Here is a 13,978-nt window from a genome sequence, read left to right as displayed (position 1 = left end):
CAGCGCCCTCGCTGAGGGTCAGCGCCCTCAGTGCCTCGCAGTCTTCTCTGAGAATGTGAGTGGTGTGTACATGCAAGCCTTTGTACATTGTTTGACTTTAGGCATGGTGGCCAATGCAAGGGGTTCATTTGTTTGTGTCGATATGTTAACAACAAAAATCCTTTAGGCGTTTGTCTTTTCATTGGTGAAGCCAAAAAAGATGTTCAACAGTTCTCTTTTTGGACAATTTAAGTTTGCTAAAAGTCCTTATTTTCTTAAAACACACATACCTGGAGACACCTCTAAGGTGAATGCGACACAGTAGGATGGTGAACATGATGCGATCTTGATGGAGCATACCACGAGCTACACGGTTGAAGCAGACCTACAAGACAGCGAGGAAAAGATAACAGGGAGTGCTGTTAGGATAAATTAACCCCCTTCTAGAATCCATGATCCCTTTACGCCCTTAAGGCATAAAATGTTATTGTTATTTTTTTCCTTGATCGTAACTCCCATGCATTATGGAAGTAAAAATATTGTGTATGGCAACCATTTGCATCTTGGAATCAGGGAGATTTTATACAACAATCAGGGAGATATTTAGAATTGCATTATTTACCTGGAAGAGATCCTTGGTGATGATGGAGAGACGTGATCCGTGCTCGCTCACATTCTGCAGGTGATTATTGTCAGACAACACTGAGTTGAAGATCTCTAGGAAGAACTGCAGTGAGTACTGATACAGGAAATGCACCTGAGAACCGGAGGGAAAAATTGGTTTGATTGATTCATTTTTAAAGAATGATCTTCAATGGATTAAAACGAAGTGTGAACTTTCCAAAATCAATGTTAGACTAATACCAAGACAGGATTATGAACATCTTAATTTTTTTTAACATTGAATTTCTGATAACAATTAAATCAATGTGCATTGATCAAGCTCGTATATCAGGATAATAGTTACAAATTACAGGCCAGTCATAAAATCATAATATTTAAAAAATCATAAAATAAAACCATTTAAAATTTTCCAGATTGCACAAGCTTAGTAGTTAAAGGTGTTAATTAAATTTGTTAATTAAAAGTGTTAATTAAAAAGAAAAAGAAAAAAAGGCTTAACATAAACATCAAGTAAAAAAGATTCCAAGGACGCCACTTCGTTTTGGCATGCCTTGGCCAAACTTGCTAAATTAGGGTCCGGAACGCCCCCAAGGAGAACCCTTCTTACCCTGTTCAGAGCCTCCAGTGTGAAGTAGATGCTGCTACAAGACTGAGCAAGAGAGAGATACTGATGAGATACTGTCTCAACCTCTGCCATCACAACGTCTGTCTCCTCCACCTTACGGGTTACTTCAGCTGCCTCCTTTTTCAGCGTCTCCAAGGTGGTGATGATGCTGAGGAGGAGAAGAGAGAAGGATGGTTGGATGGAGGCGCACAATGTCAAGCTTGTGTTTGAGATTTTTAACATCATAGTATATCTGAAGATGGGTTTCAAGTGGCTGAATTCTTGAGTAAGTTGCTAATCGAAATTTGCTTTTCTTGGCTCAGGTTAATACAAATTGAGCCTTTGACCCACTTTGGTTTGTGGCTTGATAACAATTATGACAACTGACTATTGCCCTGACTGGCTGTCAATATGACAGTATTAATGCCTCTATTGACTATTGCCCCAATAGCCTGTCAATGTGAGGATACTAATGCCTCTATTAAATATTGCCCAAACAGCCAGTCAAAGTGAGGATACTAATGCCTCTATTGACTATTGCCCCAAGAGCCAGTCAAAGTGAGGATAGTAATGCCTCAACTGAATATTGTTCCAACAGCCAGTCAATGTGAAGATAATAATGCCTCATCCGACTATTGCCCTTACAGTCAGTCTATAAGAGAGTACAAATGCCTTAACTGACTATTGCCCTAAAGGCTAGTCAATGTTAGGGTACTAATGCCTCAATCTTACCTGTCATCATCTAGGATACGTCCCTTGGTGTCATTCAGAGCTTGGAGAAGAGACTTCTCCAGTTGACGAAGGCGCAAGTTAAACTCACCTATAAACAACAACAACAAAAACAACAATACATAGGTGTGCATCAATGTTGCTTTGCATCAACCGACCCAGACCATTGCGCTATAAAGTTAGAAGTTTAATAAAAAAAGGTTAACTATGTACCTTGGAGTTTGAGAAGATCGGAGCGTTTCTCATCAACATCCGGTCTCTCTGCCTTCAAGACCTGAAAACATGACAAAACAAAACTACATAACAAACTGTTCGATGGGCTATTGTTTCTAAAATACGGTTTAAATCGTTGTTTTAATCATTTTAATCCACAACAGGTGTTTAAAGAAAACATCAGCCGAGAACTGGAAACATCTCATTTATCAATCAAGCGAAAACTATGAAAAACATTCCTGTGAGATTGGTGCTTGTGCCAACACCATGAGTAAAAATGTTTGGTTTACTACACATTGTGCCCTTTAGTAGAGGACAGGGCCTAATTGCATAGAGCTGCTCCAGCACAAAACTTAGCAAAAATATGCTAACCTTTTTGGTTGTATGTCAAATATTGTGGGCCACTATGTGCATTTTGGTGCAAGCTGCCTCCGGAGGCTATGATCTCAAAATAGTTAAATACCATACTGACTGACCTGGTTCAAGCACTGGCTCTGCAGACTGCTCCTAGTCACGGTGAAGTTAACAAACGTCACTCGAGAGCAGATGTCGGGAGAGAACTCCACCTGTTGTCATACAAAACATTTATTATTAAAGTTAAATTTGATTTAATATCTTCCTCCTTAAAGGGAAGGTGAACGTTTAGTAATCACTCTAAACATAAATGGCAATCAAAACCTTTGGTTAGAAGACTACAGTAGCTTTCGATAGTGTAAAGCATTTTTAGAAAAACTTTTACTTCGCTGTAATGGGGCTTTGTAAAAAGATATCAGTTTTTATCGCACAAAATTTGAATCTGAGAGACAGTAAAGGTACTCAGATTGTGTATTGCAATGAGAAATTATTCTCCCTGTGTGGACACTCAAAAACACGACCACCTTTTTAAATGAGATTTTCACATGTTAGTTGTATTCTGTTCATCTTCATTCATATATAGGATTAAAAAAATCGAATGGTTAAAAAAAACCAACCATACCAATTAACATTGACCATTAATTTTCCTTTTTTTTTCTACTTACAGTTGGGTCTCTTGTTGACAAGAAGATCATGAACGCTGGAGACAAATCAATGTCTTGGTCTCCAATACTGATGAGGACACGGCCTCCTGTACGGCGCACTTCCCGATTCAAGACGGGGTTCAATATGGGATCATAGTTCTCCACATCCTGAAAGATGGAACAAGAGCGAGGAATTATCATTTCATTTCATTGAAAAATATTATTTCCACTCCAACAGAGAATCATCATAACAATAACAAAGAACAGTGAGATGACAATGTTTGAAGCGGGGGCATAGCCGTAAAAGTCAAAGCTTGTGGGAGGTATTCCCGGCCAGCAAAAAAACACAAATGCACTATCAATAACAAGATAATGTTAGCACCAACAAATTTATGGAAGTATTTTGGCTTTTCCAGCTAACATTGCAGGTGCTGAATGCAAATCCACTGCTCCTTCCTTACCTGTACAAGGAGTGGGTTACCAAACCGCAGGGCACTCTCCAAGTTCTTACGGAACGCATCATCCAGGAAACTAAAATTGTAAACAAATTGAAAAAATAAACAGTTTATTCATTTGGGTAAAACTCAAAGCTTAATGATAATTACATGTGTTTGTGAGCTGGTACCGTATGTTCAAGATCAACTCTGAATCTTAATTGATAAAACATTTATCTCAAATCTGATACAAACCCCCCCCCCAAAAAAATCAAATTACACTTCCCTCTTATTTTGCCAGAGGCAGACGCAGAGCAAATTCTTAGTTTGTCTCAATACCACAATACGTCGTATTTTCGGCCACGCTCAAGAGTATGTTTATCACATCCGGGTGTATGCGCGATTTTGTCGCGCAGTTTCAATAGGCGTTCTGTCACATTTGTTGCGCCGTACTTTTAAGTTGCTTTAGAGGTGGGTTGTATCGGCTCCTTTAAATGTCTTATTGTCCGTGATGGATTAGATGTCTGTGTTGTTAATGTGTTCCGGTCTTTCATATCTGTTTTGGGTATGAATGAATATACCCGGAAGTGATTGAGAGCGCCCTCACGCGGTCAATAATATGTCCCATTGAAGGACCCATATTCTTCCTCCTAGTTTGCCTTCACAATGAGCTTTGTTTTAAGCCGCAATAAAAGTAACAACTTGTCTGGACAACGTCCCTTTTGTCATTTTACATACTACAGTACTTTTCAACGTTTATTTCTCCAGTATATTTTTAACTAAAACAGTGTGCATTTTTAACTTCTTACTTTTATTCTTTGTGTGAAACTCCTTGAACGCATTTTTAGGCAAATTCTGCACTACTGTATACAAGATCTTTTATTTTTATTATCATTAGAGAACATACCTGGTCTTGGTGATTTTCTTCTCTCTATATTCATTGAGGATGAAGTCCGTTGCTTGTCCAGAGGGATCAATGATGAGTGGGTACCGGTTGAATCTATTCAACATGATAGCATTCTCAGTGCACAGATCGTCTGATGGAAGCGCATTGGCCTGCCAGCGTAGACGCTCGTCAGCATTGGATAGATACTGTTGGAATAAAATAAAAAATATGGAAGTATTACCTTTAAGACTGGGTTATGTTTTTAAAGGCACTGGACATTATTGGTAATGACTCAAAATAATTGTTAGCATAAAAACTCATTTGGTAATGAACAATAGAGAGCTGTTGATAGTACAGAACATTGTGAGAAATGGCTCCCTCTGAAGTATTATAGTTTTTGAGAAAGAGGTAATTTCTTACTCAAATATTAAAAGGTTTCAGGCCTGAAGTTATGTAATATTTTTGAGACATCTGAAAGCAGATACTGTCGGAATAAACAACAAATACTTCAAATAAAACCTGAAGGTTTGCATGGTGGAAGGATAATAGGCATAAGAAAAGTTTCAGTGACACTATGTAGATAAATCTCTCTTGAGCTATGGTTGTTCTGAGAAAACAGGAGGGCTCAACGCCAGTCTTACCGTTATGTTTGTATTGGCCTAAGTTTCAAACCGACAAGAAAGGAAGTAAATTTGATTGTCAAAAAGAGGAAAGAAGCAGAAGTTTATTGTCATTGAACTTCTCTGTAACTTGAACCTGGCACTTCCATATTAATGTGCTGGCACTGTACCGACTGAGCTATCCAGCCCTAGTTTTGCAGGTCTCCTCATTTTGTCAACATTTTTGTTTGGGGGTTCCAGTCAGAAGCCATTCAACCTGTGACTAACTGCCCAACAGCCAGGGATCACACCCAAGTTTAAGATTCAACCTGGGAAGTGGCAGTAGAGAAATCACCTAAAGGCGATCAAATTTTTATTTCAAATGTTAAGTAATAAACCACGAGGGAAAGTGACTGAGTAAATTTACAAAAAACAATTTTGGTTTTGAACAAATAACCTCAATTTACCTCCACTCTAGCGATGTCTGCCCTATACTTGATGCAAGCGGCTTGTAGATGAGAGGCCCAACTATTGAAGAGATTCTGCCTCATCTGTTGATCAAAGTATCCAGCGTATGCCATGAAGGCTGAGGACAGGAGGACATCTCCCAAGATGGTAGCCATCTGAGCCTTGAAGGACTCGCTGCCTGTCTGCCAACGCTCACCCTCGTGGGATAGACTGCGGAGGAGGGCCGTGCTGCGATTCACCTGGCAGGGAAATAAATCAATCACATTTTTTTCACACATTTTTCCAAGTACAAAAAAATAATAGTAAAAAAAATAAAAAATTAGAATTAAGTAGGAAGAATACCATGCCTGTCTCATACAAACATTAGTTTAAAGTGTATGACTAATCAAGAAATTCTGAATCAGTAACTAGATGACAATACTCATTCTAGTCAATGTGAAATAAGCGGTTAGCTTGGTAGAATTCGAACCCACAACATGGTGAATGCAAGTCCTACAGTCCAAAGCTCGATTCGTACTTCCTGCCAATGCAATACGAATTTTGATGTCCTGCAACGAATAATTCGCATCAGTTGAAATGTGCGCAACTCCTGCAAAACAATCGCAGCAAAAACAGGGCTGTGACGTCAAAATTTGAACGGCATGAACTGGGCTCAACCACTGGAACACAGTGGCATGTCTGTTGCTCTATTCTGTCGCCACCTGTAACCTTACCTTGATCTCTACCGACTCCAAGTCACTCTTGATGGCCTGTGCCTGGCTGATGAGTTGGGCGTACTCCTCCTTGTATCCAGCGATGCTGTGTTCAAGCTCCACAACCAGCTTGTTCACCTGGTCCTGCTTGGTCTTATTCTTCTCAGCTTCCTTCTCCAGACGATCCAGCTCGTTACGCAAGGGTTCCACACGGTGAAGCATGTCAGCGTAGCTGATCTATTTAGAATAATGATAATAATACCAAACATTTCAATACTTTATTAATAAAATCATAATGCTAAAAGAAAAAGTAATAACAAATAACATTTTAAGGAAAATATACATGTAGTTTGAAAGTAGTTTTTTAAGCTGTACAATTGAGCTAGCCACCATAGGGCAAGGATAGTGGCGTGTGTGTATGAGGGTTTTGTTCAACTCCTTGGCAGCAACAAACTTCTCCGGCACGATTGTGAATTGTTGGGTACGTTAAATGGAAAGGATCCAAATTGGAGCAGAGATTATGTTGGGATGGTTGATGTCATTTAAAGACAGTTTTTGACAATACAAAAATATCAAAACTTGTGTGAAGAGATTTGATTCTTTATAAATACAAGGATCACTACCCAACGCAAAAAGAAAATGTTTCAATAATCTGAGCAGCGTATAGAAACACTTGTTAGTACCTGAGCGATGGCCCATTTGACCATGGGTCCACAAGCCAAACTAGCTCGGTTCATCTTCTCAAAGTTGAAGTCTGGATTGGACATGTACTTCTTCATCATCTTCTCACGTGTCTCTTCCCTGGGAACCAGAAAATTTAAATCAGTCAACAATTTTTGATTGTTAAAGGGTGGCTGCAGTTTTTTTTTTTTTACATTTAAATGATTAAACATGACTTTTTAAACCTGAAATATTTTTTCATATTTTTTATTAAATGCGTAAGTATTTTAAAAATGGTTTTCAAGAGATTAGGGGAACCCACCCCGCCCCTAAAAGGGAGCCTTCATTTGCATAAACGTGACGTCATGTCAGTAACCCGAGCCGTCGGGCCCCCTGGCTGTGTGCATATAAAGACATGTGCACTGTGTGGCCTGGTTAAGGCGCGTGTAGTTAAGGACCACACTCTTTTTGCTGACGATATGTTTGAATTCCCGACGTGACGTCGATGGTAGGGGGCAGTAACAATCCACAAAAGGGGGGGGGGTATGACTTATTCGCTTATTACGCAAGTCAGATATGTCGGGAATAAACACAACACATTTTATTGATGTTCAATACATATATCAGAAATAAATGACAGCAAAATTTACTGTTTTATTTTAATTCACTGCAGCATCCCTTTAAAGGCAGAGTCATCGTTTGTTTATGCTGATTTATAATCACGATTATCAAGAAAGACTCAACAAAATTAATCGGTGTAAGTTTTAGTTGAATAACAGAACCACCCCCAACTAATTTAGAGATAGTCTTTACATGGTGTTACCGCAAACCTTTCCATATCGTATTTCCATCATGCAAAAGTTCAAATCCTACATAATTTGAATAACAGTGTCTGCTTGTTGAAAATCCTGGACAATAATGTCACAAGAAAGTTGATTCCATCCACGTTCACCGAGGTGATAGCAGGTACCAACAGCATCTCTGGCAGCAGTACTCACAAACAAACACCACGGAAATTTTATCTCAAAAAGTTGGCTTAAGCGATCTTTGGCGATTCAAATTGTTTTACAAATGTGCCAAACACAAAATACATTAAAAAACCTGTCTGCCCCCCCCCCCCCGAAAAAAAAATAAAACCAACCCCAAAACAAAACCAGATGACTATTTTTAACACTTTAAAAGTATCACACAAAATCGACCTTCAGTTGAAAACTAGACACTTTGAGACCTTCAATTTTAAATTAGATGTTACTGGCTGATGCAAGAATACATGGACACAGTTTATCAAGCCCTGCTGTGTTTTTAATATACCATGAGAAGTCAATAAAAGTAAAAAGTGTAAAACTAACGTGATATTCTCGGTGTTGAAGTTGACGATGGTACTGATGAAGTTATCCCTGATGATGATACCACGGATTGCCTTCCAGTCCTGGGTATGCTCACCCAGAAGGAGACAGATTGATTCCAGAGCCAACTTGACGAGGACTGGAGGGTTACCCATGGAACGGATCTCTACTAGATTCTGCTTCTTGATACCTTTCACAGCTGTGTTGCAATAAAAGGAGAGAAAAAATTCCAGTATGTATTTACCAACTCGCCCAACGTCATCCACCCCACTATTAATCTTAGGAGTCAAATTCAACGTATGTTACTGTTTAGTGGGCATTTTAGGCAACGCCTGTGGTGAGTTAAGAACCATATCTTTACATTTTAGACTATATCATGCCCAATATTGGGCAGAGGGTATTTTGGAAACAGGTACTGGACTTCATACTAGGTCCATTTCAAAGAGCTGCTTAAGCATGACAAAGTAGCTATGCACAATAATGTTATGCTTACTAGAATATGGCTACCAGCCAATATGCAATTTCTCATGTCCAATCTGTGACTGGAATTACACTATTTTTTTATTAGCAGAATATTTAACCAAATATTTTCTATCTTCACTGCTTATGTTTCACTTAGTTACCTGTTCATGTTTGTTGTGTTGTCATTTAGCCTTCAAGAAAGACTCTGCTAGGGTCGAAACGTCAGGCCATTAACTATTTTTTGCAAATATTTTCTACTTAAGCAGCTCTATCGAATTTGACTCAGGGCCCAACTTCATAGAGCTGCTTAAGCAGAAAATATTGCTTGACAAGTTTCTGCTTAGCAGAAATGAGGAGGATACCAGTCACAAACTGTACTTGTGACATTGGTAGTTTGTTGGCTGGTAATCTTAAATGGGTAAGCGTAATTTTGTTATGCTTAGGTACTTTTTGTGCTTAAGCAGCTCTATGAAATTGGGCCTGGTTGATGGTTCCTAAGCTTAAGCCATGGTTCCCATAATAGCCATATTGTCATACCTGCTTGGGCATCTTGTACGGCTGGTTCTACTTTAGCCAAATCCTCCATGACGTACTCTCGCTTCTCTCCAATCTCAGCCGTCTGAACGGTCAGAGCAGCCTGGATCTCTTGGGAGGTCACTTTCTTCTTCTCAGCTTCCTGTTGATCTTTGACCTACGAGGTCAAAAATTCACACAAAAAGAAAATATTACGACATTGATGGACATTGATAAGGCAATTCAAAACAAAAAAGAAAACTCCCGAGTCCTGAATAGCTACTTTTTTTTTAATCAGGGAGACCCCAAAAAGGTCGAATTCAGATAAAAGTCTGAACATTCTCATCCCTGAATAACCAATCTCTTACCATCTGTTTGAGTTTGGCGTTAGCAGCGGCGTTCTTGGCTTCTAGTTCTTGACTCTTCCTGGCTAGAGACTTCTGTAGCTCCTCCACTTGTTCCACCGTCTCCTTGATCTTCTGAAGACCAACGTTAAGATGAAGCTGCTGCTCCTCAAGATCTGATCGCTTCTCCTGGTACAATTTCACCTTCAAGACAAAAACAAAATAGTAAAATAGCATCAGCATCAAAACCAACAAAAATTGTGACCGTTTTTCTTTTTTGGGGTAGTATCAATACAAGTGTCTTCTCTGAGAGAAAAGTCCTAAGTGTGTACATTAAGAACAAAACAGGTAGACTTGTCAACTTTCTTTCTTACAAAGTGAAGTGGTGCCTTAGACTGAGTAGCCTGTGGAATGTTGCCTTTGTGCATTTGGGAAAAAAATATATATTACTTTACTTTACTTTATGAATCCTTCAAGTATGCCAATGTCCTGCTTTGAAAGGATACATTATCAATCATTTTTTCATTTAGCTTCTGCCCTTATTTTTATAAAAAATGTTTTTATTATTAATACTATTCAAAATCTCTTGCCTTTTACTTTTGTATTGTTGCTTTTTGTGTGTGAAAATGAAATGAAGTTGTGTTTCTCAAAGACGTACACATACAGTATGAAAACAACAAACAAGGACTAGAAATAGACTTGTGAGAGTCTTTCTAACAACCAACAACCAGAAATAGACTTGTGAGAGTCTTTCTAACGACCAACAACCAGAAATAGACTTGTGTGAGTCTTTCTTACAAAGTGATGGATGAAGTCGAGGTAGTGTCTAGGTGTGATTGCCATGATACGACCTCCCCTCTTCTGGACTCTCTCATTAGCTTGGTGTAGAGTCTGGTGTACGTACACGTAGGCATTGACGATGGCATCGCGATGTGTTGGTGGATTAGGCACTCCCTCGTAGGCCAGCGGCAACATACTGGGCGGACAGTACTGCAACGATAATTGTGTAATGACATCACACTTTGTTTAGAAATTCAGATTGATACACAGCTAAGATCAATCGCAGTTATCCCAAAAAATAAATTCAAGAAACATGTGTATGATTCAGGCATTCAACTTTGTACTTGGAAAACAAAAAAATGGCCAAGCACACACACTAATGTATACAGTGTTGTACAATTTCCTTGACACTGTTTAACTCGAAATAAAAAATAAAAGTGAACAGTTGCAAGACTAGCGATGCAGGAACATTTTATGCTATGGTTGGACTTTTCATGCTATTTATCCGATTTAAAAAAAAAAAATTCCATTTGAGGGCAAACAAATTAGATATCAGACTAAAGACTAAGTACCAAGAAAAAACTACAATAATAGACAATGCAAAGGCAATTGTCTTCCCAGTGGTTAAGTTTGAATGACACTTACGTCTGATTTGTCCAAGTCCAGCTTGCTGGTGAATTCCTTACCAACTTGATACAGAGCGTGAGTGGACCAGTCACCAAACCAGTTCAGTACGCATCTAAACAAACATCACAACACAGTTTCATTATTAAATCATAATCGCAATAAAGAACAATACATGTTAAAAAAAAAAAGCAGATTGAAAAAAAAAAATACTTTAAAGGCACTGGACACTATTGGTAATTACTCAAAATACTTGTTAGTATAAAAATTTACTTGTTAATGATCAATGGAGAGGTGTAAAATATGTAAAATACTGTACAGCGTTTTGAGATTTTTTTTATGTAAGACGCTATATTAAAAATAAATTATTATTACTATGTTTTTTGATAGTAGAGAAAAGGCTCCCTCTGAAGTAACGTAGTTTTTGAGAAAGAAGTAATTTTCTTTTAAAATATTTGAATTTGATTTTGATTATCTCACAACTTCGACGGCCAATTGAGTTCAAACTTTCACAGGTTTGTTAATTTGTGCATATGTTGAGATACACCAAGTGAGAAGACTGGTCTTTGACAATTACCAAAGGAGTCCAGTGTCTTTAAAATCTATAAATAGTATGAAATTTTTCTCTAAGTTTGTTTTCCTGAGTAAACATTGACCTACCTGTTGAAGAGAGCGGGGGATGTTGCAGCTCTGTCTTTCAGTCCTTCAGAGGATGGGTTCATGGTGAATACTACGTGAAGGTTTCTCATCACCTACACAAAAGGAGGTCAAACAGAATTAGATGAATGAAAATATTGCTTATAAGTTTCTCAATTTAGTGGATACAAGATAAGAACATATACAGGACCCAGTTTTATAAAGCTGCTAAGCATAAAACATTCCTTAGAAGATGCTCTATGATAAAGTCGCTTAGCAGGAAATTATGCTTACCAAACTTCACGATTTAGTGGATACAAACAATTACATCAGAACAGGACCCAATTAAACTTGTTTTATTTCATTTTATTCAACATCCAAACAGTGCAAGCGCCAATTACAGGACGGATAAAAATAATAAACATTATAAAACAGTAAAATGTAACAATATAAAGCTGCTTAGCACACAAAATTGCTTAGCACAAGTTCATACTTCCTGCGAATGCGAATTTTTAAGTAACATGGCTGTTTTCGAAGAGAATCTTTAGCAGGAGTTGAGCAACAGTCAAGTGACGCAAGTTATTCGTAGCGAATTTGTGACGTCAAAATTTGTATCTCAAAAAGTATGAACCGAGCTTGACAATGGTTATTGATCCCTGTTTACCTGCCCTGTGAACCATTTGTAGAGTTCCTCGCTAGAGTCCAACATGTTCCCCTTTCTCTGGGCTCCTTCCTTACATTGGGTCATCAGGGTGGTGTATTCATCTCCTTCAAACAGGCCTGGCACCTAGAAATTAATGAAGATGATTATTTTTATTAATATCTGGTAATGAAACTAATGATACCTCAAAAGTGAACTTAAGTCAGAAGCTTGAGGAATCCTGTAATCAAGGGTACTTGCAATGATGCAGAAATGCTGAGATTACCTCCTTCTGTTCCATGATAAGTGTTTAGGGTTGTTTTACATGCACTACCAATCCCAGCGCAGGATTTTGGGTTTCATTACTTAAGAGTTTTGACATGTATTTTCTTTTCCCTTTTTCATAAGGACTCTATTTTTTGGAAAATGAGTGGATAACAAAACTGAATTTGACCTCGGAGTCCCTCTATAAACAATAAACCGTTCTCTCTCTTTTTTGGCAGTGAAGACAGCCCACACCTTTGCCAACCACTGGTAGGCAGCCATGACAATGCGAAGGGAAGTTCTATAAGGGTTAGTTTTTCTTACCTCTCCATTAGCGAGGAGCGTGTTCATGCGTTCCAGGAAACTGGAATCTAGTACGTTAGACTCGTCCATCACAAAGCAGATCTTCTCATCCTGCGAAAATAAATAGCAATACAAAAGTAAATACAACAAAAAACCAGACCCGATACTTCGTCCTTAGACAAAAGTAGGAGCGTTTTATAGAGGAAAAGGCCACATGGTGTAGGCTTTAATAGACCTTGCAGGATGTTTAATCACAATTTTCCAGATTTTTCCAAGGCAAACAAAAAGAATTTGAAAATCAGACTTAAGTAGGGAGAATACCATGCCTTAGAAGTGGAAATTCAAAGCCAGTCTAATTTTATGGAACAACTCTCCATTTCCTCTTGTGTCTGGTGAGGATTATTCAGTACTTTCAGCAGAATGAAAATTATTGACCAGCTTACCTTGCAACCAGCTCTCCGCAGTACCCCTCTCAGATCCTCATCAAAGTCATCTGCGGTGTACTTGTTATGAACCTACAGACGACAGCAAAATATAAACAGACAGTCAGTTAAGAGGGGGAAAGTTCCAGAAACACAAAAAGGCATTACAGTTTAATCCAACAAATTGAAAAATTATTGTTTTTTCCTGTTTACCCTTACACTTATGTGTAATAAGCACTGTATATCAAGTGCTTCCCAAATCATGCAAACCCCCCCCCCCCAAAAAAAAAACCCCAAAACAAAAACAAAATAAACCCAAACACGCATACTGCTCGGGTCAGTTTGAATTTTTCTTGTGAAAAAAAGTATAACAAATTATTAATTCTATCTTTTATACTTTTAAAGTAAAAATATGTCATCTTCCTTTCTTCATCAACAAAAAAAGCTAGGGGGCATATTGAGTGAATTAATGTTCTTGATTATAGTTCTCGGGAGGCAGAGAAAGAAATGAAAGGAAAACAGTAGTAATGTTTTTACCTTGACTTGCACGATGCTGAGACCGTTCATCCAAGCCACAAAGCGAGACAGAGTCGTCTTTCCAGCTCCACTTACTCCAATCAGCAACAAGTGACCCTACAGGACGTATATCATAGACGTTTACATCACAATATTGAAATTAAAATGAAATTGAAATGTTCAAAATTAGACTAGTGCTGTAGAGGGGCAATAGCAACACGGCTTTGGTGAATGCAGGTTTT

General features: G+C 38.3%; 1 protein-coding gene across 2 annotated transcripts in view; it reads right to left on the bottom strand.

Moving 5' to 3' along the window:
• LOC139934927 (cytoplasmic dynein 1 heavy chain 1-like) overlaps positions 1-13,978 on the bottom strand; it is a 74,258-nt gene that overhangs the window by 15,153 nt on the left and 45,127 nt on the right. For both annotated transcript variants that reach the window (XM_071929388.1, XM_071929465.1), the window contains 22 exons: positions 13,758-13,853; positions 13,242-13,313; positions 12,820-12,909; positions 12,256-12,378; positions 11,616-11,707; positions 10,977-11,070; positions 10,350-10,541; positions 9,576-9,755; positions 9,232-9,385; positions 8,236-8,431; positions 6,910-7,027; positions 6,248-6,463; positions 5,534-5,773; positions 4,489-4,673; positions 3,609-3,678; positions 3,169-3,315; positions 2,626-2,715; positions 2,150-2,210; positions 1,940-2,027; positions 1,211-1,376; positions 602-736; positions 270-364 (listed from right to left, as the gene is read on the bottom strand). In XM_071929388.1, coding sequence (XP_071785489.1) covers positions 270-364; positions 602-736; positions 1,211-1,376; positions 1,940-2,027; positions 2,150-2,210; positions 2,626-2,715; positions 3,169-3,315; positions 3,609-3,678; positions 4,489-4,673; positions 5,534-5,773; positions 6,248-6,463; positions 6,910-7,027; positions 8,236-8,431; positions 9,232-9,385; positions 9,576-9,755; positions 10,350-10,541; positions 10,977-11,070; positions 11,616-11,707; positions 12,256-12,378; positions 12,820-12,909; positions 13,242-13,313; positions 13,758-13,853 — 2,900 coding nt within the window. The remainder of the gene's footprint in view (positions 1-269; positions 365-601; positions 737-1,210; positions 1,377-1,939; positions 2,028-2,149; positions 2,211-2,625; positions 2,716-3,168; positions 3,316-3,608; positions 3,679-4,488; positions 4,674-5,533; positions 5,774-6,247; positions 6,464-6,909; positions 7,028-8,235; positions 8,432-9,231; positions 9,386-9,575; positions 9,756-10,349; positions 10,542-10,976; positions 11,071-11,615; positions 11,708-12,255; positions 12,379-12,819; positions 12,910-13,241; positions 13,314-13,757; positions 13,854-13,978) is intronic.

This window comes from Asterias amurensis, chromosome 1, assembly GCF_032118995.1.
Source record: "Asterias amurensis chromosome 1, ASM3211899v1".
Classification (NCBI taxonomy): Eukaryota; Metazoa; Echinodermata; class Asteroidea; order Forcipulatida; family Asteriidae; genus Asterias; species Asterias amurensis.
Note: the sequence above shows the minus strand (reverse complement) of the source record. Positions and strands in the feature narration are given on the sequence as shown.